Below are 24,447 nucleotides of genomic sequence, written 5' to 3' on the forward strand. Positions count from 1 at the left end.
GGCAGGGTGGGGGCATGCGGTGAGCAGGGCCAGGGCTCCAGAACCTGGGGGCCACCTGCCCTGCCCAGCCATCACCCAGCCGGCTGGTGGGGCCAGTCCGCAGTGGACCCCAGGCCCAGGGGGCAGCATGTCCTCCTCCTCGCTCCCCCCACCCCACCACGCCACCTCTTTGCACATGGGAAGCTGGAGCCCGAGGTGAGGCTCTGGGCCTCTGTGCATCCCGGGGTCAGGGGAGGTGAGAGCAGAGGGGAGGGACGGCCCCCGCCTGCCCTCCGCCCTCCGCCCAGCCCAGCGGGACCAGATGCCACTTCTCCCAGGCCTGCGGCTCGTCAGCGGGGGCCCCCGGGCGTCCAGCCCCAGTCCCGCCTCTGGCCGCCGTCCTCCAGACTCAGGTGCTCGCGAGGGTCCGCTGGGCCCAGGCGCTCTTAGGACACGGCCAGCTGACAGTGACCCTGGCGCAGGGGGCTGACATTCTAGCGGAGGGACTGGGAGTCAGTAGAATACACACGTGGACTCCACGGTGCTGGACGTGGTAGCAGCTCAGGGCACAGCAAGCCGGCAGAGGTGGGGAGGGGCCGGCAGCCGGTGGCGTCGCCCTCAGTGCACGCGTGCGGGGACTCGGGAACACACGTCCAGCCAGGGTGCGCCCCTGGGGGGCCCTCCCTAGCCCGGGCCCTGCGACAGGCGGACAGGCACCGTGCCTGGGCCCCGCTGGCCCACGTTGGACCCGCCGCAGGGCCGCCCCGCCAGGCCCCTCTGCCGTCAGCTCCGGGAACCTCGCCTGCCCGCCTGCCGGCTCCACCCCACCCTCGGGCTGCCCCGCGTGACGCAGCCGCCGGGCGGAGCCTGGCAAGAAAGGGGAGGCTGACAGGCAGCAGGTGTCGGGGGCAGGTGTGTCCCACCCCGAGGGAGGGCCTCGAGAGTCGGGTCTGGGCTCTGGAAGCCTCTCCAGTCCGGCCCCTGCCACCGGCCACTGTGAGTGCAGGGTCTGTGGGCAACTTCTTAGGAAGGACGTTCTGGGCTCGAAGGCCTTTGAGAACCTCTGGCCTGGAATGAGAAGGCCGCCCCGTCCAGGGAGGCTCAGGCTCTGCACAGCCTGCCGGGCCCGGACCTCGGGGGGCTGGGTGCCGGCAGAGGGCACCGGGGCCAGCGAAGAGGCGTGAGACTTCCCCAGGCGGTGGAAGGACCAGGGACCTCCAGGGGCCGCTGGGGGCAGCTCCCAGGAACGTCCTCTCCTCTGGCGTCCCCGTCAGGGAAATGGGCATCCATCCATCTTGGTCCCGGTCACGGCTCCAGAGCCGGGCCCTCAGTAACATAAACAACACAACAGTGACGCGGGGAGCTTGGCCGCAGGACGGGCGTGGGCCGGGGCGGCATCTCGGGGAGAGGTGGTCGCCGTCCGCGGGCGGCAGCCAGCGCTGGGCTCCAGCGGGTCGTGGCCCTGCGGGAACCAGGGCCTGGCTCGGCCGTGGTGTCCGCTTTCCCCCGCGAGGCCAGAGACCCCAGGCCATACGTGACATCTGGTACTGAACCTGCAACAGCCAGTCCCCGTTTTCACGTGTGCCCTCAGCTCAGAGCTCCCCGGGCCCCCCAACTTCCTCTCCCAATTCTGGTCCCGCCTACCGGGGTCTGGGCCCTCCGAGGGGCTCTGTGGGGACGCCCAGGGCGGTGGAAACCCTCACCCAGCCCTGGAGAGTGCTTGGAGGGTTAGCGGCCCGAGTGGCTTTGCTCCTGAGCCGGCGCTCACGTGCGCCCGTGGTCCCCTCGGCCTGTTCTCCCTGGGGGCGCACGGCAGCTTGTTCCTTCCGTCTAGGCCGTGCTGCCTGCCGTGCGGCCGGGGTCCCGGGGCCGGGCCTGTGTGCAGGGCTGGCGTCGGGAGTGTTTCCTGCCCCGCTCAGCTCCATTGCTGCCGCTTGTGAAATGGGGACCGGACTGTGCTCGGGGTCCGGAGCGTCCGGCGCCTCGATGTGCCAGATGTGCTGTGAGTGAGGGCGCAGCGCCTGCCCTGGGGTCGTGGCTTGGAGGCCACAGAGGGATCTGGGCTTCACTCTCCTGGGCTGCTTGCCGGCCATGGGACCTCAGACAACCCCTTGACCTTTCTAGTTGCTTTTCTCAACTGGAAGAGAGCAGAAGAGACGGACCACACCCATTTTTACCCCAAGCTTTTTTAACCATGTCCCCTTGACACTTTGTCCCCATGAGTCACAGATGGGAGCCTGAGTCTTTGCAGTGGCTCCGTGGTCACTGGTGACGCCCAGGGTTAGGATCAAGCTCTGCCCCTTTTTGTTTCCTGATGTGGCATTCAGGTGTGGCCTGATCCAGGGGACAGGCCAGTGCCCCCTGGTCCTGGAGCCCCAGGCTTCATGGGCCTCTCTGCCTTCTTCCTGCCCTGAAAGGCGGGACGGCTCAGAGAAAAGCCGGTCAGCAGCCAGGGTGGGAGTCTCGCCGCGGCCTGGGCCTGGGAAACGAGCCCAAATGGGAGAAGCCGCGCAGCTCCTGCGGATGTGCGGGCCTCCTGCAGAGCAGCTGGCCGCTCACCGTGCACAGTCCCACAGCCCTCCCCAGGGCCCAGGTCTCCCTCCTCGCCCGTCCCCAGTCCCCCCTCCTCGGGGCCTTGTTGCCCCATCTGTAAACAGGAATCAGAAACGGGCCAACAGGGTGGCGCCCAGAAGTGGGGGTGCTCCGAGGAGCTGATGGGAATTTGCTGTCCGCCGGCTGTTTCTCTCCAGGCCCCGTTTGCCCCCTCCCGCCGGGTCACGTGAGGGTCACACGCGAGCAGGGCCTCGGCACCCACGCAGACGAACCCTCCCCTCCCAGGCCAGAGGCTCCATGAGCACAGAGCAGAAGGGAGGGCGCGTAGCCCCGGGCCTTGAGTGCCAGACGGGCCCCACAGCCGCGGTGGTGCCCACCCCACATGGTCGGGCTCTCGCCTCTCGTAGCACCCACGAGGTGGCCTCCTGTGCCCGCCTGGGAGCCTGTTCGGTGTAGCCACTTGACTAGGGCTCCGCCCCACCCCCCATGGGCAGCAAACCCCACAGCACACCGGGGCCGGGACACCCGGGTGGGCGGGTCCAGCTGCCGCGGCACTTGCCGCGGAGACGAGCACGGTGGTCACGCGGCACCGCACCTGGGCTGCAGGAAGCCCCATCGCCGCTGAGAGCAGCCACTGGTGTCGCCCGTTTTGGGGATGGGTCCCCGCAGGCCCAGAGGGGCTGAGAACCTGGCCAGGGTTGTGCAGGGACTGCAGCTGAGCCCAGCCGGACCCCTGCCAGCTTCCCGTGGTCACTGAGCACCCACCCTGCCGGGCCCTGCCCTTCGGCCCTGCACCTGCTGTGTCATGTGGCCTTGCAGTGACCTGGGAGGTGGGCACTCTCTCATCCCCCGCTTTACACAAGAGGAAGCCACGGGCAGGAAGGAACACGCCCTGGTACTGACCCAGGTCCTGGAGCCTCGGGGCCGACGGGGGTCAGGTTTCAGCCCCTGGCAGCTGGGTTACTAGGAGCTCCCTCCCCCCGCCAGGCATCTCGGTCCCAGAAGGGCAGGGACAGCCCTGTTGCCGAGAGCTGCAGGACAGACACCACCTCCACCCTGGCCCCTTATCTCTCTGTCTTCCTAGGGCCTCAGCTGCCACCCAGTCGGGAGGGTCAAGTTGGGGGCAGGAAAACGACTGGACTTGAGAGCTGGTGACCATGGGCAGGGCCCACCACCCTCGGTTCCAGACCGTGGGGGGCCCGGCGAGCTGCATCTGCAGTGGGAGGGGCTGAGCCAGCATATGAGTAAGCAGGCCAAGGGGACAGCGAGGTGGCTCGCCCGGCCCCACAGACCCCCACTGACCCCGCCGCCTGGTCTGCTGAGTGACTTTGAGTGAGGTGGTCGCCCTCTCTGGGCCTGGTTCCACGGTGGTGGAACCCCTCGGGGCCCACAGCTTCCCAGCCCGCCCTGCCTCTGGGCCCGGGCCCTTGGAGACTTCTAGAACCCTGCTGGGGTGGGGCCTGCTCACCCCTGGGGTTTTCTCTCCCTCTCTCCTTTTTCTCTCCCTTTTTTGTGACTTTTATCAAAGGCAAACAGCGTGATCCTGAGATAGGGCCACTCCCGACAAAGCCAGGGCCAGCTGGCCCCAGGGAGCCGCAGGGTGGGGCCGGGCGGATCGATGAGGCCGATTAGATAAGTGGGTGCTGGCAGTGACCCCAGGGTGGGCGCCCACACACGGATCCCAGAGCCTACTGTCCAGGGTGGGGGCTGCCAGGCGGCTGGCCTTTGTACCCTGGAGGCCGATGGCCATTAGCACAGAGCCTGGCCCCTGGAAGGAGGGGCCAGCCGGCAGGGCGCAGGAGCCCTCCCTGAGCTCACCAGTACTTCTGCAAACAGCAGGCCTACCCGGTCAGCGCTGCCGGCCCGCCTGCGGGGCCGTGGCTCGGTGAGCCTGGGGCCTAGGGTGGCTGGGCTTGGTGGGCCCCGGAGCCAAATGGTCCGGGCTGGAGCCCTAGATTCTGTCAGAAAGGAGCTCGAGTCTGGTGGGGTGATTGCAGCCCTTGCTGCGCAGCCTGGAGCAGGTCTCTCGAGCTCTCCGGGTGTTATTGAAAGAGGGCGCCAAGGGCTCCAGGGCGTGGGGCAGAGCCAAATCTGAGGGCAGCTCCGTGCAGCCCTGGCGGGGCCGTAGGCCTCGGGACACCCAGGCGCCGGCGGAGAGGAGGTGTGGGGCCGGCCGCACCGACCGACCGACAGGCCGTCTCGACTCTCGCAGCCGCCCCCCATCTGCTGGGCTCCCCGGATGGGGTCCTGAGCCTGGCCTGGGGCCGCGGTGCCTAGTCCCGCCTCCTTCCCCCAGCCCCTCGGGATGCCATCGAAGGGTATTAAGACCTAAACAGGTGTTTAAATCACATAAATATGCAAAGGCTGAATTGTCTCATCTGGACCCTCACAGATGCTTGGGGGTGACATTGAATCCCAGCACGGCGTATTTGCTCTGGAAGTAACGTGGGGGGGGTTGTATGACAGAATAAATTAGTCTTTGTCCCGACGCTGTATCTGTAGTGATGGCCGGACCCCCGCGGGGAGGTCCACCCAGGCAGCGCGGGGCTTGCCCCCTCCTCCAGAGGAGACCAGGCTGCGGATGGAGAAAGTGAGGGCCGAGCAGGGCTAGTCAGCCCTGCAGCGGGAGAGCGGGGCCTCGCCTGCCACCCCTCACCTCCCCTGCAGCAGCCTCTCCCCGCCCTCTTCTCTGTCGCCTCCTGCCTGCAACCAGAAAGACCCAGAAAAGGGTGTCAAGGCCCTGGCCTTGAGCATGCTGGGGCTCTGGTTCAAATCCTACCTGCCAGCTGTGTACCTTGGGCCAGTTGCTTAACCTCTCTGAGCCTCCGTCTCTCCCTCTGGACGCTGCGGGGTGGGGGGGAGTCCCTTCGGCACGGCTGGGAGGAAACCCTGTGAATTATGCCAGGCGCTTGACCAAGGCTCGATAAACAGAAGCCAGGAATTGTGTTAGGACTGGGAGTTCCCAGGGCAAATGGCATCACCGCTGCTGTCCAGCTGTGGGGACGGAGGCCATGGTACAGAGGTCAGGGAGGACTCAGCCGGGACCTCACCGGAGCTGGCGTCCTCCGTGCCCCGCTCTGGATCTGGGAGGAGGAAACAGAGACATGGGTCACAGGAGGCTGCCAGGACGGAGGACACCTCCACCTGGAAGTCCACCCTGACTGGTCCACCATTGGAGCTGCCGCCACCCGTGTTTCCTGGGAGACCTGAGGGCAGGGGCCATGCCTCCCTCAGCTCTGCCCCAGCTACCCACGTGGGGTTTTGTGAGTCCGGAGACTGGGTTCTGGTCCCACCTCCGGCCCGGGCTCGCAGTGTGGCTTGAGCACTCCTGGGCCTCCCTGGGCCCCAGGTTTCCTGTCGGTGTGGTTGGGAGCTGACCATTTCCATGACCACCACTGTCTAGATCCTCCAGCTCTTTCAGAGGCTGTTTAAAAATAGCTGTGCCTTCCTGTCTGTCACGCTGCCAGCCAGCTCCCATCACCAGCTCAGCAACTCCTGCCCCCAGCCCCTTCCTCACTCATTCATACTTTCATTCATTCTCAGCCTTGAACTGAGCCCTCACCAGGTACCCAGTCTGCGAGGAGCAGGTGGCCCTGCCTCTCCTGACCCCCGTTCTTTGGGATACAGTTTTATTTCTGGTTGGGAGAGGGTCTCTGATAGGTGCTAACTGGGCTTTAACACCTGCTTGATTGTGCAGGGGGTTGGGCAGGAACTGGGAGCTGGAAATAGGTTATCTGAGTGGATGGATGTTGAACATCACCAGGGCCGCCATGGACAGTTGCACAGGTTGTGCACTGCACAAGGGCACTGAATGAGCTGGGGCTGAGATCCAGCCATGTTCCCATCATGGAGCCAGGCATCTGCTATGGCCCTGCATCCACCCACATGGGGTACCCTTTCTAACGCCCAGCCTCTCAGGGACGGCCTCCCCTGGACCAGGGAGGGGGCTTCCATTGGCGACCACTGCCCGATCCTCAGCCCACATCCCTCAGATCCCCGGCCTCCCTGCCCTTCCCAGGCCTCGACCATCCCCCAGCAAGACCTGAGTGGTGGGTTCTGCCCCGTCGTGCAGAACGGCCGCCTTTATCAGGAGCCGTCCTCCCTCTGGTGGCGCGTGATACCCAGGAGATGGAGTGGCTGCCACGGGAAGGACCAGCCACGCTGTTATCTGGGAGCTGGGGCCGCCAGCCCTGGGGCGCGATTAGGGGCCACGGCAGTTTGTCTGTGGTGCAGCGTGGGCGGGTGCGGGGGCTCACTGGCTCTGCCCCTTCCTCTGGGGGGCTACCAGGACCGGGGATGAGCTAGGGCCAGGGCTCTGAGAGAGGGGCCTCAGGACCCCACGGGTGCAGTGAGCCAGGGCTAGACTGGGGGCCTGAGGCTGCACCACACCCCCTCTCGCCCTCAGAGTGACCTGGGCCAGCCACCTCCAACCCCGCCGTGTCCCTGAGTCTGTGTGGGGCTTGGCCCGCGCTGGGGAAGAGTGAACTGAAGTCCCCGCTCCTCCTCCCCCCAGGAAGGAGGGCGCCGGCCTCAGGTGGACGGCACTGTCTCCCACTGGGGGGGGCCCAGGCCTGACAAGCCAGGAACAGGCCCTGGACACTGAAAGGACAACATGTGACGGCCACAGAGGGAGTCGCGGTCAGTGTCCCTGGCTCGTCTGTGGCCCCAGCAGCAGAACTGAAGTCCAGAGAGGGTGTGGGCCTCCCCGCTCTGGAAGGCCAAGTGTGGGCCGACCCCATGAGACTTAGCGCAGGTCTGGCCGTCTGGACGGGCACCGACCATGGTGTCGGGAGGCAGGCTGATTCCGCCTTGACCCCACTGTCCTGAGGGGCCGGGTGGGAGGGGGCAGGTGGTACACAGCTCAGCCCACGGTGGGCTCCCCGCCAGCCTCAGGAGGAGAGCGTGGACCCGTCGGATGGCTGGCCAGACCGCTGGGATGGACAAGTGAGTGCCCAGCAAACCTGCCTTTCGACGGCCTCTCCCCACACGCCCACGCCCTGGGGCCAGCCGGGCGGGGTCCCGGAGACCCAGATATACCCAGGACAGCAGCGGCCCGGGCTCAGATCCTGGCATCCCACCGCCAGCTATGTGGCCTCTCGGGGCCTCAGTTTCCTCATCTGTATTGGGGGGGGGGGGCGGTGGGGACCAGGAGAGGGCCGACATCATAGGGCCGTTTGGGCAGGAACGGGTGACCGCATGCCGGCTGGCACCCTGCAGGCCCGGGGGAGGCAGGGGGGCCATGGGCAGAGTCCTGGCTGGGACCCTGGCATCCCGGGTGCACAGGTAGAGGACACGGCCCCTTGTGGGCGGGCTGCAGAGTGACATGGCCGGCCTCTGTCCCCCTCGCCGTGGGGCCGATAAAGGGCGCCGCCTCCTGGCCCAGTCCTGGTCCCCTGCCATCTTATCTGCCCTGGGGAAGACAAGGACCCAGTTAGAACATTGTAGCCGGGCCTCCCGGTGTATTTACACGTTATCTGTGCCATTAGGCCGGCAGTTATCTGATAATCGGGCCCATTAAGGCCACAGCCCGCCCGATTGGGGATCCAGGAAGCGGGGCCAATGCAGCAGCGCTTGCTCGGGGCCCAGGCCAGGCCACGTGAGGCCTCTGTGGGCCCGGGCAGCCCAGGTGGCACCCGAGGCCCAAGGCGGCCCCGCCTTCCTGGGCAGAGGGCGTGTGGCCTGGGGAGAGACCGCCCTCGGAGGGCACGGCCACCGTCATCCCCTCGGCTGCGAGGACACTACGGCTCGAGATGGCAGGTGACGTGCCAGGCGTGCGTCTCCCCGGGCGGCCTGGGCAAATTCACACAACCTCGGTGCCTTGAAACATCAGAAATCTACTCTGTCACAGCTCTGGAGCCAGAAGTCCTGAATCAAGGCGTGGGCAGGGCCGCATTCCCTCGGAGGCTCCAGATGCAGTGTCCCCCGCGGCTGTATCCCACCAGTCCCCCCCCACCCCGTCTTCAAGTGGACTTCTTCCTGTGCCTCTTTTTTTCTGTGTGTTTCTTATGAGGACATTTGTCGTTGGCTGTAGGGCCTACCGGATAATCCGATGGGCTCACCTTGAGATCCGATCTCAGTCACATCTGCAGAGACCCTTTTTCCAAATAAGGGAACGTTGCCAGGTTGCGGGCCACCATCCAGCCCACCCCACAAGGCCACATGGGTCGTGCGCTGAGGCCGGGCTGAACCTGGGAGCCCACCTGCAGACCCTGTGCGACTCCGGGCTCCCTCTCCGTGAGAAGGGCTGCGGCGGGGCTCCTGGCCGAGGCCGGTCTGTCCACGTCCACGGAACCGAATCGTGCCGGTGGCCGGCCACGGATGCCACTCCCCTGGCTGACACAGGAGCCACGGCCAGGGCCATGCAAGCTGGCCGAGTCCGGGGGCTGGGCCCTGATCGCAGCACAGGTGGCCGCGGCCCGAGAGCCGTAGGCCCTCAGCCAGGTGACAGGCCGCTCGGACAGGCAGCCGCCGACCAGGGGCCTCGGCAGGAGTCGGGTCCAGACCTTTGCAGAGAGCAGGCGGGGCTCCTGCGGGGAGTGACGCCGGCGCTACCCGAGCTCAGTCCGGCTGTGCCGAGGGCCTCGGCCGGCGGTGGGGGGGGGGGGGGGGGCGGAGGAACACTTGGCTCCAGGCCTGGCTCCCCCCGCCAGGCCCTGTGCTGAGATGCTCGGAGGATTGACTTGCTCAGTCCTCACCCCGAGCACAGGGGGTGGGAGGTGCGGGGTCCCTGTCTCAGAGTCGGGAGCCGAGGCCCAGCGTTTCACAGCTGCCCGCACAGGCGTGCTCTGCGGATTCTGGGGCTCAAGCTTATGGGAAGGGGCTGGGAGGACCGTGTGGAGGGGACGGGAGGCGGTCTCATCGGCGTCCCCGTCCTCCACTCTGTGCCTACCCCCACGTGGGGCAGTAGGGGTGACCCGGCTCCGTGTGTGTGTCCTAGGCTGTGCAAGGCACACGCGTCCCAAAGCAGCAGCCCAGGCAGCCTGCCGTCCCCCAGAGCAGGTCTCACCGCGGGGGCTGGCCTGGTCCCCAGGACGCGGCGGCAGCCACCAGCCCCGTAACCTGGGCCAGGGCCACCCTCCCGCCTCTGCCCCCAGCCCCCCAACTGCTCCTGGGGAGGCGGGTGCCGCAGGACGGACCGGACCTGGGACCTGGACCTCCTCACACCTCTGACATCTCTCCCCGCAGACGAGCTGAAGCTGCTGCTGCAGGACGGACAGAGGTGCGTGCGGGCTCGGCGCAGCCTCGCCGAGGGCCTGTCCTGGGGCCCGTTCCGCGGGAGCGTCCACACCAGAACCCCGTCCCCCGGGCAGGCGGAACCGGTAAGGAGCCCCGACCCCGGCCGCAGCGGCCAGGATGGTGTCTGGCCCGGGGCACAGGCTCCTTCAGCCCCCTGAGCCAGGCCCGGGCTAGACTCCCGTGCAGGAGCAACTGCCACTCCACGCGAGACGTGTCAGGAGATGCAGCCATGAGGTGTTGGGGGCAGGGAGGAGTTAGCTGCCTGGGAGCACAGGGAGGGCTGCCTGGAGGAGGGGTTCTTTCAGCAGGCACTTAATGAATGAGTAGAAGTTGGCAAGGCAGAGAAAGAGAAGGGCTTTCGAGGGAAGGAAGCAATAAAGAACCAAGTGGTGGGACCGGACCTGGCCTGTGGCCTGTGGCCGGGGAAGCAGGCGGGCACTGCCCCCCCCACCCCCGGCACTGGGCTTCACAGGTGGGGCCACCCCTCATGGTAAGCGAGGTGGTTTTCTGGATACTTTGGGACAGCTGCAACCAAGGGTGAGATACTCGTTGCGTTTCCGTGCCTGTGGGCCCCCGGATGACAGGGAGAGGGCGCTGCCTGAGCATCTCTAGCACGTGCTACTGACCACTGGGCTGTCATCTGTCTCAGGGCTGCTGCTGAGCTGCTCTCAGTTTTTGGCAAGTCGGTGTGGCGTCCTCTTGCCAAGGGTACAAATGCTCATTTTAAAACATGTTTCGGTCAAGAAAGGGCGTTGATGTATGGGAAGCAAGTAAGTGTGGGGCGGTGGAATGGCCGCATACGGTGTGGTGGGAACCAGGAGGGGCCTGTGCTGGATGAGAGTTCCGGAAGCACCTCCTAGCCATGGTGACTCTCGCTTGGGAGGCTGGGCAGCACCCGGGTTGGTCCCCTCAAGCCCAGGCTCAGGTCCCCCAAATGTGCAGGCACAGCCATGGCCTGGGCCCTTCTGATTCCTCACGTGGCATTCAGGCGTGGCTCGATCCAGGGTACACACTGCGGGCGGGTGCCCTGTGGTGCTGGGCTTCGTGGGCCCCTGATGGGCCTGCAGTGGTAGTGGTGGGGCTGTGGGGGAGGGGGCTTCCCCCCAGCCCTGTGCCTGGAGGCCAAATGCTGCCTTAACAGCTCCAACCCGGCAGCGCCCCCGTCGGGCCCCAGGAACTCGGCCTGCCGCAGGGCTGGTGGAGAGCCGTGGGCAGGATCCCCAGCTGCGACCCTTGGACCGCTGCTCACCGCCCCCACCCACTCCCGTGTGCAGCGAAGCCTGGGCTGTGGGTCACGCTGCCTCAGAACCTCAGAGCTGGGGCCCGGGCCTCGGGGCATTGGAGGCGTCTCAGCTGAGGCCCCTGGGCTGCCCACACCGCCTGTCCCAGCTGAGTGGCCAGGCGCAGAGGGGCGCTGCTCACCCAGGCCACTCAGCGAGGGGGGTGGGAGGCGGCCCAGGACCGAGGGCCCCCACTTTCAAGGCCAGGCCATCCCCATGGCACAGGGTCCAGGTCCTGGGGTCTCCTACCCTGTGGCCATTTTGCCGTGTGCCCCCAGGCCGGCCCCCACCTCTCTGAGCTTCTGCCTCCTCAGCCTTTGGGACCCCAGCGGGGACACGGGGCCCGGGCCTGCAGGCCCTGCAGCCTCCCCGCAGAGCAGAGGGTGGGCCGAGCATCAGCTCCTCTGTGACGTGGTGGCCCCCCAGGGCAGCCAGTTGGGCTAAACGCAGTGATCCACACGTGGTGCTTACCACAGGGCGGGGCCGGCAGGCGGGGGGGGGGGGGGCGGCAGCCCTGAGGGGGGAACGACCCTCTTGCCCCGTGGCCCCAGCAGGGAGGAGGCGGTGGGAGCTCCCGTGTGCATTTCAGCTCCTTGGAAGGAGCCACATTTTGGCTCCACTGTGTGACCAAGGCTGTGGTATTTACAGCAGTCCCTACAGGCAGTGAGCTCCCCGTCACTGGAGGTGTACAAGCAGCGGTTGACTCTTGAGAGAGGGGGTGGGCCGTTGGGGGGAGTTAACAGGAGCCCCGTGACCCTCAGGCCTGAACTCTCAGAGAACAGCCGTGAGCAGTGATGGGACAAAGGCGGGATGGCTGAGGACTGGGAAGCTCAGTGTGTCCTGAGCAGGGCCTGCACCTCTCTCCTCTGCTCCCTCCTTGGGGACAGTCAACCCCTTGCAGACGCGTGTTCCAGACATGCTGCTGGGCGCCCATCCTTATACTCGGCCCCTCGTTTTCTCCACCCCCGCATGAGGCGGTTACTGCTGTTCCCATTTCCCAGATGAGGAAACTGAGGCTCCAAGAGGTTAGGTAACTTACCAGAGTCACCAGGACCAAATAGCAGACGGGAAATCACTATTTTCCTAACCACAGAGACCCCTGCAGGACGGGGATCGGGGGCTGGAGATGCCCGCACCAGCCCTGGGATCCCCACCGCACCCCCACCCCCAGGCCCTCCCCTCCCGCCTGCAGCCTCCTCTCCGGGGCTTTTGTCCTCCTTGGGCCCAGGGCGCAGGTCAGCCTGGGGAGACTTGGCGTGAGGTTGGAAACCCTCTCCAGGCGGAGAGATAATCCAGGGAGCGCGCCAGAGAAGCCCGCCTCTGAGGCTCTGCAGAGGGGCCCGGGGAGGAAGGAGCTGCCTGCTCTTCCCTGCAGCTTTATCTCCTGCAGAATTAAATCCTTGATTAACCCTTATCTCCCCAGCAGGCGCTATCTCCGCCTTGGCGCCGAGCGTCCAGACACACGTACAAGATGATTGATTTCTTAAAGATAGGCGTGCCTTTCCGATACTTCATTTATTGTCTAAATATTTTCGCTAACATTTCAGCAGGCCCCTTATCGAGCTCAGCTGATGGGCCCCGTTCTCTCCCGCGTGTACCTCCCGCCCCTGATCGTCCTGTCACCCGCCAGGCAGTTCGTCTTGCCTGTTTGGAGAGGGAAGTGGGAGAGGAGCGACGCTGGGGGGTGGCAACCCTTTCCCACTGGTCTCCTCAGGCCCAGGCTGCCTGCAGGCCGGAGGGGAGGCAAGGAGGCTCCCCTCACAGTCCCCGCACACACTGGGCGTTGGGGGTGGTACCCCAGAAAGGACACAGCACGCAGAGCCTGCCAGGAGTCGAGAATTGGTTCTGGCACCAACTTGCTGGGGGACCTCAAGGTCCCCCAGGATCCAGCTGCGGTTCCACCATAGAAACCCAGGGCTTGGAGGTGCAGCAGTTCTAAAACTTATACTCAGATGCAGAAGAAATGTTCAAGAAGGGTGGATGGGTGGTGGGTGGATGTGTAGATGGATAAACGGATTATATGTGGAGGGGTAGATGGTGGAGGGATGGATGGATGGATGGACAGGTAGATGGAAGATGGATGGGTGACGGTAGATGGACAGGTAAAGGTGGGTGGATGGTGAATGAATGGGTGGATGGTGGGTGGATGGTGGGTGTGTGGAGGTGCGGATGGATAAATGGAGGCGCGTGGATGAGTGGATGGTGGATGGATAGGTTGGTTAGTGGATGTGTGGATGGTTAAATGGATGGTGGATGGACGAGAAGGTGGTGGATACATGAGTGATGGTTGATGGATAGATGGACGTTGGATGGATGGGTGAATGGTGGATGGACGGGTAGATGGAGGATAGATGGGTGGATGGGTAGATGGACAGGTAGGTGGTAGATGGATGTGTGGACAGGTAGATGGTGGATAGATGGGTAGAGGATGGATGGATAGATGGACAGGTAGATGTTGGATGGGTGGGGACAGGTAGATGGCGGATGGATGAGTAGAAGGTGGATGGTTAGGTGGATGGTTGGTGGAAGCGTGGACGGTGGATGGACAGTTAGAAGGTGGAAGGATGGGTGAATGGTGGATAGACGGGTGGATGGATGGATGGGTGGATGGTGGATTGCAGGGGATGGTGGGTGGATGAGTAGAAGTTGGATGGCCGGGTGGATGGACAGGGGAGAAGGTGGCTGCATGGGTGGGTGACTGGAGGTGTGGATGGAAGGGTGCATGGTGGGTACAAGGTGGATGGACGGGTGCATGGCGGATGGATGGGTGGGTGAGTGGAGGTGTGGATGGATAAACGGCAGATAGGTAGAAGGTAGATGGACGGTGGATGGACGGGGAGAAGGTGGATGGACAGTGGATGGTAGAGGGATGGGTGGGTGCTTACGGAGGGGCACTTGAGTGGATATTGAGTGGATAAATGGATGGCGGATGGACAGATAAATGGCGGATGGATGATGGACAGTAGAGGGACAAGTAGCCGGTGGCTGGGTAGGTGGATGGACAGGTGAATGGTTGACGGAGGAGCGATGGTGGATGGACGGGCAGGAGTAGGATGGTGGATGGATGAGTGGACGGTAGATGGATGGGGAGAAAATGGATGGTCAGGAAGATGGTGGATGAAGGGTGGATGGAAGGGTGGGTGGTGGACGAACAGTTAGAAGGTGGATGCATGGGTGGAAGGTGGATTGCAGGGGATAGTGGATGGACGGTGGATGGTAGATGGACAAGTGGATGGTTGTGAAGGATCAGTTGAATGGATAATGGATGGTGGATGGACGGGTAGAAGGTGGTTGGAAGGGTGTGATGGATGACGAGTAGGTGGTTGTTGGAGGGGTGAGTGAGTAGATACTGGATGGAAAAGTGGTTGGTGGATGGACAGGTAGATGGTGCATGGACGGATGGATAAATGGTGGATATGTTGATGGTGGATGGATGGGTGGATGACAGATGAACGAGTAGCAGGTGGATGGTGGATGGACAGGTAGAAGGTGGATACATGGGTGGATGGCCGGGGTGGGGATGATGAATGGATGGGTAGAAGGTGCACGGATGGGTTGGTGAGTGGATGAATGGGAGGGGGATGAATGGATGGACAGGTAGACGGTGGGCTGATGAGACGGACGGACGGGTGGACGGGTGGGCGGGTGGAGGTGTGGATGAGTAAACGGGTGGATGTGGGTGGCCGAGTAGCACAGCTGGATAGTTGGGTGGATGGATGGACGGACAGGTAGATGGCGGATGGAAGGTTGAATGCTAGACGGACGGTCAGAAGGTGGATGGCTGGCTGGATGGTGGGTAGACAGGTGGGTGAGTGGATATGTGCATGGATAAAGAATGGTGGGTAGATGTGTGGATGGACAGATGGACAGGTAGATCGTAGATGGATGTGTGGACAGGTAGATGGTGGATAGATGGGTAGAAGGTGGATGGATGAGTAGAAGGTGGATGGGTGGGTAGATGGTGGGTAGACGGGTGGATGGATGGATGGGTGGATGAGTAGAAGTTGGATGGCCGGGTGGATAGACAGGGGAGAAGGTGGCTGCATGGGTGGGTGACTGGAGGTGTGGATGGATTGGTGGATGGTGGGTACAGGGTGGATGGTGGGTGCATGGTGGATGGAAGGGTGGGTGAGTGGAGGTGTGGATGGATAAATGGATGGCAGATAGACCGGTAGAAGGTGGGTGGACGGGGAGAAGGTGGCTGGTGGACGGGTGGATGGTTGTGGAGGAGCAGTTGAGTGGATACTGAATGGATAAATGGATGGTGGATGGACAGATAAATGGCGGACGGATAGATGCACAAGTAGATGGATGGATGGAAGGCTGAATGCTAGATGGACGGGTAGAAGGTGCATGGGTGGCTGGATGGTGGATGGACAGGTGAATGGTTGATGGAGGAGGGATGGTATATGGACGGGGAGAAGAAGGATGGTGGATGGATGAGTGGACGGTAGATGGATGGGGAGAAAATGGATGGAGAGGAAGATGGTGGATGAAGGGTGGATGGTGGATGAAGGGTGGATAGATAGGTGGGTGGATGGATGGTAAATGGACGGTTGGAAGGTGATTGCAGGGGATGGTAGATGGACAGATGGATGGTTCTGGAGGATCGGTTGAGTGGATAATGGATGGTGGATGGACAGGTAGAGGGTGGTTGGAGGGGTGAGTGAGTAGATGTTGGATGGAAAAATGGTTGGTGGATGGACGGATAGATGGTGGATGGACAGGTAGATGGTGCATGGACGGGTGGATGGATGGGTAAATGGTGGACAGACGGAGAAAGTGGATGGATGCGTGGTGAGTGGATGGGTGGGTGAGTGGATGTGTGGATGGATAAATGGATGACAGATGGACCGGTAGGTAGTGGATACGTGGGTGATAGATGGATGGGTGGATGGTGGGTGGACGGGGGGACGGTAGATGGCCGAGTAGCGGGTGGATAGTTGGGTGGATGGATGGACGGACAGGTAGATGGCGGATAGAAGGTTGAATGCTAGACGGACGGTCAGAAGGTGGATGGACGGTGGGTGGACAGGTGGGTGAGTGGACGTGCGCACGGATAAAGAATGGTGGACGGACGGGTGGATGGATGGATAGATAGGTGCGTCAGTGGATGTGCTGATGGATTAATGGACGGTGGATGAATAGGTAGAAGGCAGGTGCATGAGTAGATGGTGAATGGACAGCTAGACGTTGGAAGGATGGGTGGATGGATAGACGAATGAATGACCAAATGGGCCGCACTCACCCGGCCCTTCCATCTGTCCAGCTGTCCTCCCATGGCTCACCCACTTTAGCCACGGGGCCACTGTGACACCAGTGAGAGCTGGGAGGCAGCCCCTGGACGGCAGGCAGGGCAGCAGGTCAGAGCAGCGAGCCCCCCTGCCTGCGAGGCTGACGTGGGAGCATCCAGGCCCAGCCACCGGCCGACCCCACGCAGATGGGCTCTGAGCGGCCCTCCACACGGGGCCGCCTCCAAAGGCTGTTGTCAGCGGCCATCGCCTGGCAGAGCCAAACTCAGAGCAGGACGATCCCGGGCCAGGGGGCGACGGGGCTGCAGTGCTCGAGCCCGGTGCCCTCCTGGCGAGGCCCCTCTCCCTCTGGCTGCGGTAGGGAGTAATTCCCAAGGGAGGACGCTCAGCCCAGGCATGGTGCATTATGGGTCTGTCTTTGCCAGATGGGGCCGTGCCTTGAGCCGCCCGTGTCGTGCTTCTCTTGCCTCACGAAGCGTCTGGGGCCGAGGGCGGAAAGCCGTCGCCTCTGGCGATGCCGAGTGGAACGCAGGCGCGGGCTTCTCGGAACACGCTGAAAGAGGGAGGTGGTGCGGGCCCCGGTCAGCGCCCAGCCCGGGCCTGCCCCAGCCCCGACCTCCCGCGAACCTGCCCGCAGTGCCCGAGGCTCTCTGCAGGCCCCCACCTCCCCTCGACGCTACTCCGTGCGCTGCACGGCGAGTTTGGGAACAGCCTCAGATACGGCTGTCACAGCGGATGCGGCAGAGATAGGGTTTCTGATGGTTATCAGCGGGCACAGAACCCAGACACTGACCTCTTTGTTGGGGGAACAACGAGGGTTCTCAGATGCACCCAGAGAATTTAAAGTGGCCGCCCGCTGTCCCGGGGCTGGGTGGGGCGGCCTGGAGTCAGGAGGGAGGGACAGGGCGACCCCCAGGGGCTAAGGCAGGGTGGGAGCCAAGCTTCTTGCAGACGCCGCACCCGGCCTATCTGGGGCGAGCTGGACCCAGACCCGGACCCAGCGGTGAGCCTGGGGCGCCGGCGGAGGGGAGGTGTCCAGCAGCGCACGCGTCTCTGATGGTTTTAGGCTCGCGCCCCGCTGCCCACGGGCAGGGCCAGGAAGGGAGCCTGCCTCGGCCCGGTGCCTTCAACCACTAGAGAAAAGGGCTTCTGTTCCAGGGCTGCTTGGAACTGGGGGTTGGGGGAGAAAATAAATAACGGGGCAGGGGGCCGAGCTGTAGCCCTAGCGCACGGCAGGGTCCGGCTGCCCGGGACGGTGCGCGTTGCCGCCCCGCGGGGACGGGGGCGGGGGCAGACCGGGCAGGGCCGTGCTCCTCTCCCCGGAGCCGTGGGGCGCTGGCTCCCGCACCCCTGGGGTCCATGCGCAGGCAGGGAGGCCGGTGCCGGTGGGCTCAGCCTGCCCCATTTAAGTGTTCCCTCGGGGCTGAGGGACCTCCTGGCCCCTCTCCCTCCTGCGGGTCGGGCGCGGGGCGCAGGAGGTAAGGCCCCCCAGGTCCCCACGTCCCCGTCCCCTGCCCCTCACCCGCCCTCACAGGCACCCGGCCCGCCCAGGGCAGCCACCAGGCGGGGGGCCGCTCCCAGCAGGAGGCACAGAGACGGACGCGGAAAATTCAGGGGTTCTGCAGCGTCAGCAGAGCTGTGCGCGGGCGCTTTTATCACGCCGCGAACACGCCGCTCCCGGGAGTGATAAGCATTAAACCGACCGGGAGGCTGTCAGTCTCAGTTTGAGGGTTTAGAAATATTGGGACGAATAATTAGATTCCATATCGTTACTGCAGACCCATCGGAGGATCAGGAAGATTAATTTTTTTCTCCCTCCTCCTCCACTCATTAATATTCATTAGAGACTGGGAGACCCTGGCCTCCGCCTCTCTGCTGGCCCAGGTCAGGATAGCTGGGACGTGGGAGCCGCCGGCCAGTCGCTGCTGTGCCAGCGACCCCCCCCCCCTGCCCGGTTCCGCTTTGGCCCCCCCAGCCTGTCCCCAGCTGGGGTGACGGGGAGCCCCCCCCAGCTCCGCAGCTGTCCGTTAAAGCACGCTCCTTGGTGGAGACACTGGCCCCCAGTTGATCCCTGGCGGTTGAGTGCCTGCCGCCCCAGTGGACGTCAGCCTCCTACGCCCGAAGGCACAGCCTCTGCCCCCTGTGTCCTGCTGGCCGAAGGGAATGGAGAAGCAAGGGGGGCGCGACTCCCGTCTGTCGTGTCTGTCACGGGCCAGGCGGGCCCTGTCTGGAAGGCAGGAGGGCTTCACACAGGCTTCGACTTCCCAGTGCCCCGGGAGACTGAGTCAAAGAGGGGTGTAACCCCCCCCCCCAGATCAGGGGGCAGCACAAGGACGGTCGAGGGAGCCCGCGGGCCCGGGGCACTGCCGTTTGCACAGGTGCTGGGCCCAGGGAGGGCGGGCACGGGGCTGGCTCTTGGGCACACTCAGGGAGCCTGGACTGGACCCGATGTCCAGCTCTGGAGCCCACGTGGTCCCTGCAGGCAAAGCCCAGTAGAGCCGCGGTCTCAGACCAGGCCGGGAGGGGCCCAGAACACGTCAGGGGACCTCCCATGCGTCACTTGCCCCAGCCGCCCCACCACGGTAGCTTCCTGGCCAGGTGCCCGCATACAGGTGACGGCAGGTGACAGTGGTCCTTCGGTTAGAGGGTCTGATACACAATTTGACTAAAAAGCTTTTATTTGCATAAAACAGAAAACAACTCAGACATGAATGGGCTGTGCCCTTCCACACGGCGCCCAGTGGCGGAGCTTGGGGACCCGCCGCAGGAGAGGAGCCGTCCAGAGCCCATCCAGCCCTGGGGCTGCGGCCTGAGGGGCGGCAGCGGTCATTGCCCTAACTTCGTGCGGTCAGGCAGGGCCAGGGTCCGTGCCCCTCCGTGTGGCGAGGGCCAGCCCCCTCCCAGAAGCAGGCCGTGTTGGGACAGGGGAGGGCGCCGGAAATCAGGCCACCCGTTCCGGGGGCCGCCGGCAGGCACAGCTCCGAGTGCTCTTCCGCCCGGGGCGCTGCAGAGGCCAGGCTCGCAGACCGGCCGCCGGAGAGAGTGTGGCTGGGCGAGGGGCTGGCCGCGGTCTGCGAGCCGCAGGGAGAACGGGTGCTGAGCCAGCCCCGCGGGGGGAACGTCTCGCTGCCCGGGCCCAGGCAGGTGGGCCGAGACGTTTACCGGCCCCGGGACGGACTGGACGAAGGGGGGCCTGCGTGCCGTGCAGCCAGTCCCACAGCGCACTCTGCAGGCCTCTGGGGGCCTGTGTGGGAGGAGCCCCACCACGCAGGGGGCAGCAGGAACGCAGGGCCGGGGGTGCCTTCCGGCTCTGCCACTCGGGCTGTGTGCCCTTAGGCAAGTTGCTCCACCTCTCTGGGCCTCAGTTTCCAAGGGAAACCAGCGCCTGCCCCACGCGTGTCGCCAGCACCGTGCTTGGCGAGGACCCGCGCAGCCTGCACAGGGAGCCCCCCCCCGCCGCCCCGGCCAGCCTCTCTCCTGCTGCCTGTGTCCGAGGGCATGACCGAGTCGTTGCTGACCCCCCGCCCCGCCCCCAGAGCCCGGCGCTGACTCTGCTGCTGGAGGACGAGGCCTGCTGGCTGAGGATGCTGCCCCGGGCCCTGACCGAGGCCGAAGCCAACTCGGAGATCTACAGGAAGGGTTGGTATCCTGGCGCTCCCCTCACTGCCTTCCGGAGGGTGGGGGTCACGGCTCCCCCTGGGCCGGCCCTTAAAGGGAAACCAGCCCGCTTGGGCCGGGCCGGGCCGAGGGGCCGGCCACCACTGCCACCACACGCCCAGCGCCCCCGTTAATGCTCGCCTAGGGCTGGCTGGACAGGTGTCGGCCCCGGGGGTCGGGGAGAGCAGGCTCAGGCCAGGACTGCCCTCAGGGCCTCTGGGAGACCACAGGGGCAGGGGGGTCTGGCAGGGCGCAGCGGCCCCACCTGGGGGTGTCGGGTGGACCGGGGCCCTGTGCGGCCTGGCTCCCTCCAGGTGTGGTCAGGAGGGCTATGTCCAAACCCAGGTGGGGGGCCTGGGACAGGTTCCCTCACCTTCTGGGGCCTCTGTTTTGTGAAGCCGAGGAAAGCTCCACGCCCCACGCCCCTCCGGCATCCCTGCACCTTCCAGGAGGGGCCCTGGGAGGGCGGGGGACCCCCCACCCCCTTTACAGATGAGGCAGCTCAGGTCCCGGGGAGGATGTGGGGATACACACGCGACAACTGCTATAGCCAAGCAAGAGCAACATCCCCCACAGCGTGGCCATGGGAAACCCTCCTTCTGGGGGGGGCGGGGGGCTCCGCTTTGGTAGAATGGGGTGTCACCCTCACCATCACCTCCTGAGCACACTGGACTCAATGTCCTGTGGGCAGCCTTGTTTCAGGACAGAGCCACGGGCGGCGGGCAGGGGCAAGCTGGGCTGCTGCTGCTGCAACACCCCCCCAGCCCCTCCCCACCCGGGTGGGGGCCTCCAGGGCACAGCAGAGGTCAGAGCAGGAGCTGAGGTCAGCATCCGGGGACCTGAGCGTTCCATCTGCCCTGCCGTTGACCCCTGTGCTAGCAGGACCTGGCTAGCACAGCGCCCGTGTGCCTGTTTCTCCGTCTGTAGGGGGAGAGGACCCCGGCCCACCCTCCCGGCTTGGGGGTGCTCTAAGGAGCACGGGAGGGCCCAGGTTGGCAGCAGGTGCCCAGCTGGGGGTTCATACACCTGGCGGGGATGTGGCCCAGTGAGCAGTGCCTGGCCTGCTCACCGGGTCAACAGGGCTCAGCTGCCCAGGCAGGACAAGGGTCCCTGCGGTGCTGACGCTAGCCAGGCGGCCTGGTCCCGTGCGGCCTGCGCCTCTGCGCCGGACGCTGGAGGTGGCCGGACCTGCGTGCAGCTCAGCCCGGGTCCTGTTGGCCAAGGCTGCCCCCCGCAGGCCACCGTGGCAACGGCCGCGCCGGCTGAGTCGCGAGGAGCTGGGAGGCCTTTCTAGGGCGCCGGTGAGCGGCTCCCAGGCCCACCCGGCCACTCTGCTCCCCTCTCCCGGGAAGAGGGCCCTCCCGCTCCGACGGGCACAGGCAGGGAGGCCCAAAGAGCAGGCAACACCCGGTCGCCCTGAGGAGGCAGGCGCGCCCCGGAAACCAGCTGGCCACAGCTGCGAACGCCGTGCCTAAGCTGGGGCGGCGCGGAGGGCATCGGGAGGATAAGAGGGGCAGGGGTCTTTGCAGAGGCGCGGCCGTGGTGGCTGGGGGCTGCCGGCGCCCCGTCACAGACGCCCTCCCCCGCAGATGGCGCCCTCTGGTGCAGGCTCACCAGGCCGGTGGCCGCGGGCGGACGGCTGAGCGTGCTCCTCGCGGCAGAGCCCCACGGTGCCCCCAGCCAGCCTGTGAAGAAGGAGCCGGCGGAGCCCGAGGGCCTGGCCCCCTCCCCCGCCGCCGACATCCAGCTCCTGCCCCAGCAGGCGGGCATGGCGTCCATCCTTGCGACTGCAGTTGTCAACAGTGAGTAACCCACTGCGTGCCTGCCCGCCCCCCAGCCCAGGCTCAGAGCTGCAGGCGGTGCCCAGCTCAGGATGTGCAAAGACCAGCCACCACTGCCAGCTGAGCAGAGGAGGGCGTGTGCCCCGGGGGTGCACACGGGGGCCTGGCAGTGGGGTTCCAGGAGGGGCTCCAGGGCACAGGCAGCATGCAGGGGGCCACGTGGTGAGCTCCCCGATGCTGACGGGGAGGCGGGCCCACAGCCTTCCCGGAGGTTCTGCAGCAGAGCAGGCTTCTCACCACGGCGCCCCTGGCACACACTCCGCGAGGTCCTCAGGGCCCTTCTAGACCACCACTTGGAGGGGCCACGCAGGGCAGGGGTGGAGTCTTGGACACATGCACCGTGGGGTGCCCAGCAGCAGCCCTGCCCTTGCCCACTAGACGCTGGTACCATCCCCACCTCCCAGTTGCAAAGGACGTGGCCCAGTGTCCCCTGGGGCAGAGCCGCCAGTGAGGAGAGCTGGAGTGAAGGGACCCCGTTTGTCACTCACCCCTCCCCACAAGCAGCGGAAGGTCTGAGAACCAACGAGATTCGCTCGTTTCTCAAATCCCTGTTCAACACCCACACCGAACCAAGCGGTCAAGGCACTGGGGTCACCGAGGTGGGGACAGCTGCCCGCCCCGAGGGCGCCACCACTCCAAGGGCGGAGGCAGCCTCACGGGGGGGGGGGGGGGGGAGGCAGGCGGCCGCAGGTACGTCCACAAAGGAGGGCAAGTGCTGACGTGGGCGGCGGCTGGGGTGCTCGGGAGACCCGCGCACCAGGGAGAGCAGCTGAGCGGACGGCCACCATGGCCAGAGCCAGACTCCGAGGGTGGTCCCGGACCAGGGCTGGGATTCCTTCTCAGAGAAACGACCACGGCGCGGGGCTTTCAGGCAGCAAAGGGTACGACCCCATTTAGTTCTAAAATTGCATGGCTGCTAGAGGGAAACTGCAGGGTTGTAAAATTGGGAGAAAAATGACCTTTTTAAGCAGGTCAGACGTGATCACAGCTTTAAGCAGGTGGCGGCACCATGCCAGAGGCCAGAGGGGCCCTGGAGTGAACAGGGCCTGCCGGGGGTGGCGGGGAGGGGGAGGCTTCAGCATGGCCGCGGGGCAGACACCGGCAGTGCCGTCGCAGGCAGGGTGGAGGGCCCGTTCTGAGCAGCCTGACCCGATACGCCTGTTGGGCACTAAGTGGAGCCCAGGGGGCGACTGGGGGACACGTGCTGGGGCTCAGGGTGCGGTCAGAGTGGGGGAGCTCCGGGCAGGATGAAGCCCCAGGGGGAGAGAGGACCTGCAGACACAGGGCCTGCAGACACTAGAGCCAGGGGTGAGGGGAGGTGTCTGCCCATGGTCCGCCGTGTCCCAGCTGTGCTGAGACCAAGGGCAGGCAGCATGGAGGTCACCGTGACCCAAACGCTGGCAGCCAAGTGAGGGAGGGTGACACCAGAGGGGAGCAGGTGGCCCGTCCCCAGAGCCTGTCTGGAGGGACCGGGCCGGGCACGGCAAGGTCACTGCCCCGGGGAGAGTTGGGTCCTGCAGGGGAGCTGAGAGGGTGGTGGTGAGCAAACAGAGGTCCTGTCTGAATGCTGAGGTTTCAAGATAGAAGAATGCTGGACGGAAGGGTCTCTCAGAGGCCAGGACGGCCACCGCCCCCGGGCAGGGAATGGGATCTAGTGCCTGGGGCGCTGCCTCTCTCTTCTGGGTTGGGGGAGGGTGCAGGGAGCCCCGGTTTCCCTCCGCTTGGGTCTGACACTTGGCCTGTGAGGGTACGGTGGGCTAGACATCGTTTAGACCAACCCCACATTGGCCTCTCCCACTGGTGGTCTAGAAGGGCTTTCAGAACCCGAACTCCAAAGTCAATCGGACCCGGTTAAATTCTTGAGACTCCACCACTCTGGGCCTCAGTTCCTCATCTGCGGAAGCGGTAAAGGTAATGCCGGCCTTGAGGTGTCTGTGCAGGTAGCCTGGGCTGTATCCACCCAGGACTTGGCCCGAGGTCAGCCCTGAGTTAGTGGGGCGACGAGCGTCCTTGCTAAGTTTTAGGGCTGGGGCCCCCACGGGCCTCCGAGGCGCCCAGTCCCCAGCACTGACCCTGCAGATACCAACAGAAACCCACCGCTGGCCCCTCACACCCGGATCCCAGTTCAAGGCCTCAGCTGATAGAGAACAGAGCTGCCTTGAGATCCCCAAATAAAAGGGAACTTGAAAACCAGAAATAAACAACACAGTAGAGAGAGTTGAGCCGGAAACACCGCAGGCACAGGGGCATGAGGCGTGCCCACCTCACCTGACAGACAGGTACTAAATTCCTTAAAAGAGGCAGAAGGTGGAAACCTGGCAGACCACCTGTTCAGTAGCTGCCAACCAACGGGCTGAGAAACACGTCCTAACCTGCAGAGGTTAAAACCCCCCAAAGGTGTCCCAGGCCCCTCCAATGTGAACGTCAAGGTCGAGAACCAGAACAAGGTCTCCCCCCTGCCCTGGGTTCAGCCAAGGGGTGGCTGGCCAAGGAGCAACAGAACACTCCTTATCAATCTGCTGAGAACCGGAGGGCTGCTGAAGCACCCACCAGAGAATCCTCACCAATTGGCAAATCCACCCCGCCATCCAAACCCCTATAAACCACAAAGGTAGAGGCAGCCCACTTGGGTTAGATGTGGTGAATTTA

At 64.8% G+C, this 24,447-nt stretch overlaps 1 protein-coding gene and 1 long non-coding RNA gene across 2 annotated transcripts in view; one reads left to right on the forward strand and one right to left on the reverse strand.

Annotated features, from left to right (window-relative positions):
• The window catches only part of ZFPM1 (zinc finger protein, FOG family member 1), a 69,301-nt gene that overhangs the window by 41,316 nt on the left and 3,538 nt on the right, over positions 1–24,447 (forward strand). The window contains exons 4-6 of the mRNA XM_059045894.2: positions 9,718–9,851; positions 19,837–19,939; positions 21,547–21,759. Coding sequence (XP_058901877.1) covers positions 9,718–9,851; positions 19,837–19,939; positions 21,547–21,759 — 450 coding nt within the window. The remainder of the gene's footprint in view (positions 1–9,717; positions 9,852–19,836; positions 19,940–21,546; positions 21,760–24,447) is intronic.
• LOC136792989 (uncharacterized) lies at positions 718–5,929 on the reverse strand. Its single transcript, XR_010837652.1, has 3 exons — positions 5,826–5,929; positions 5,312–5,615; positions 718–2,116 (listed from the first exon to the last, which is right to left on the reverse strand). It is a non-coding gene; the product is annotated as an uncharacterized lncRNA (long non-coding RNA).

Source organism: Kogia breviceps, chromosome 18 (assembly GCF_026419965.1).
Source record: "Kogia breviceps isolate mKogBre1 chromosome 18, mKogBre1 haplotype 1, whole genome shotgun sequence".
Lineage (NCBI taxonomy): Eukaryota > Metazoa > Chordata > Mammalia > Artiodactyla > Physeteridae > Kogia > Kogia breviceps.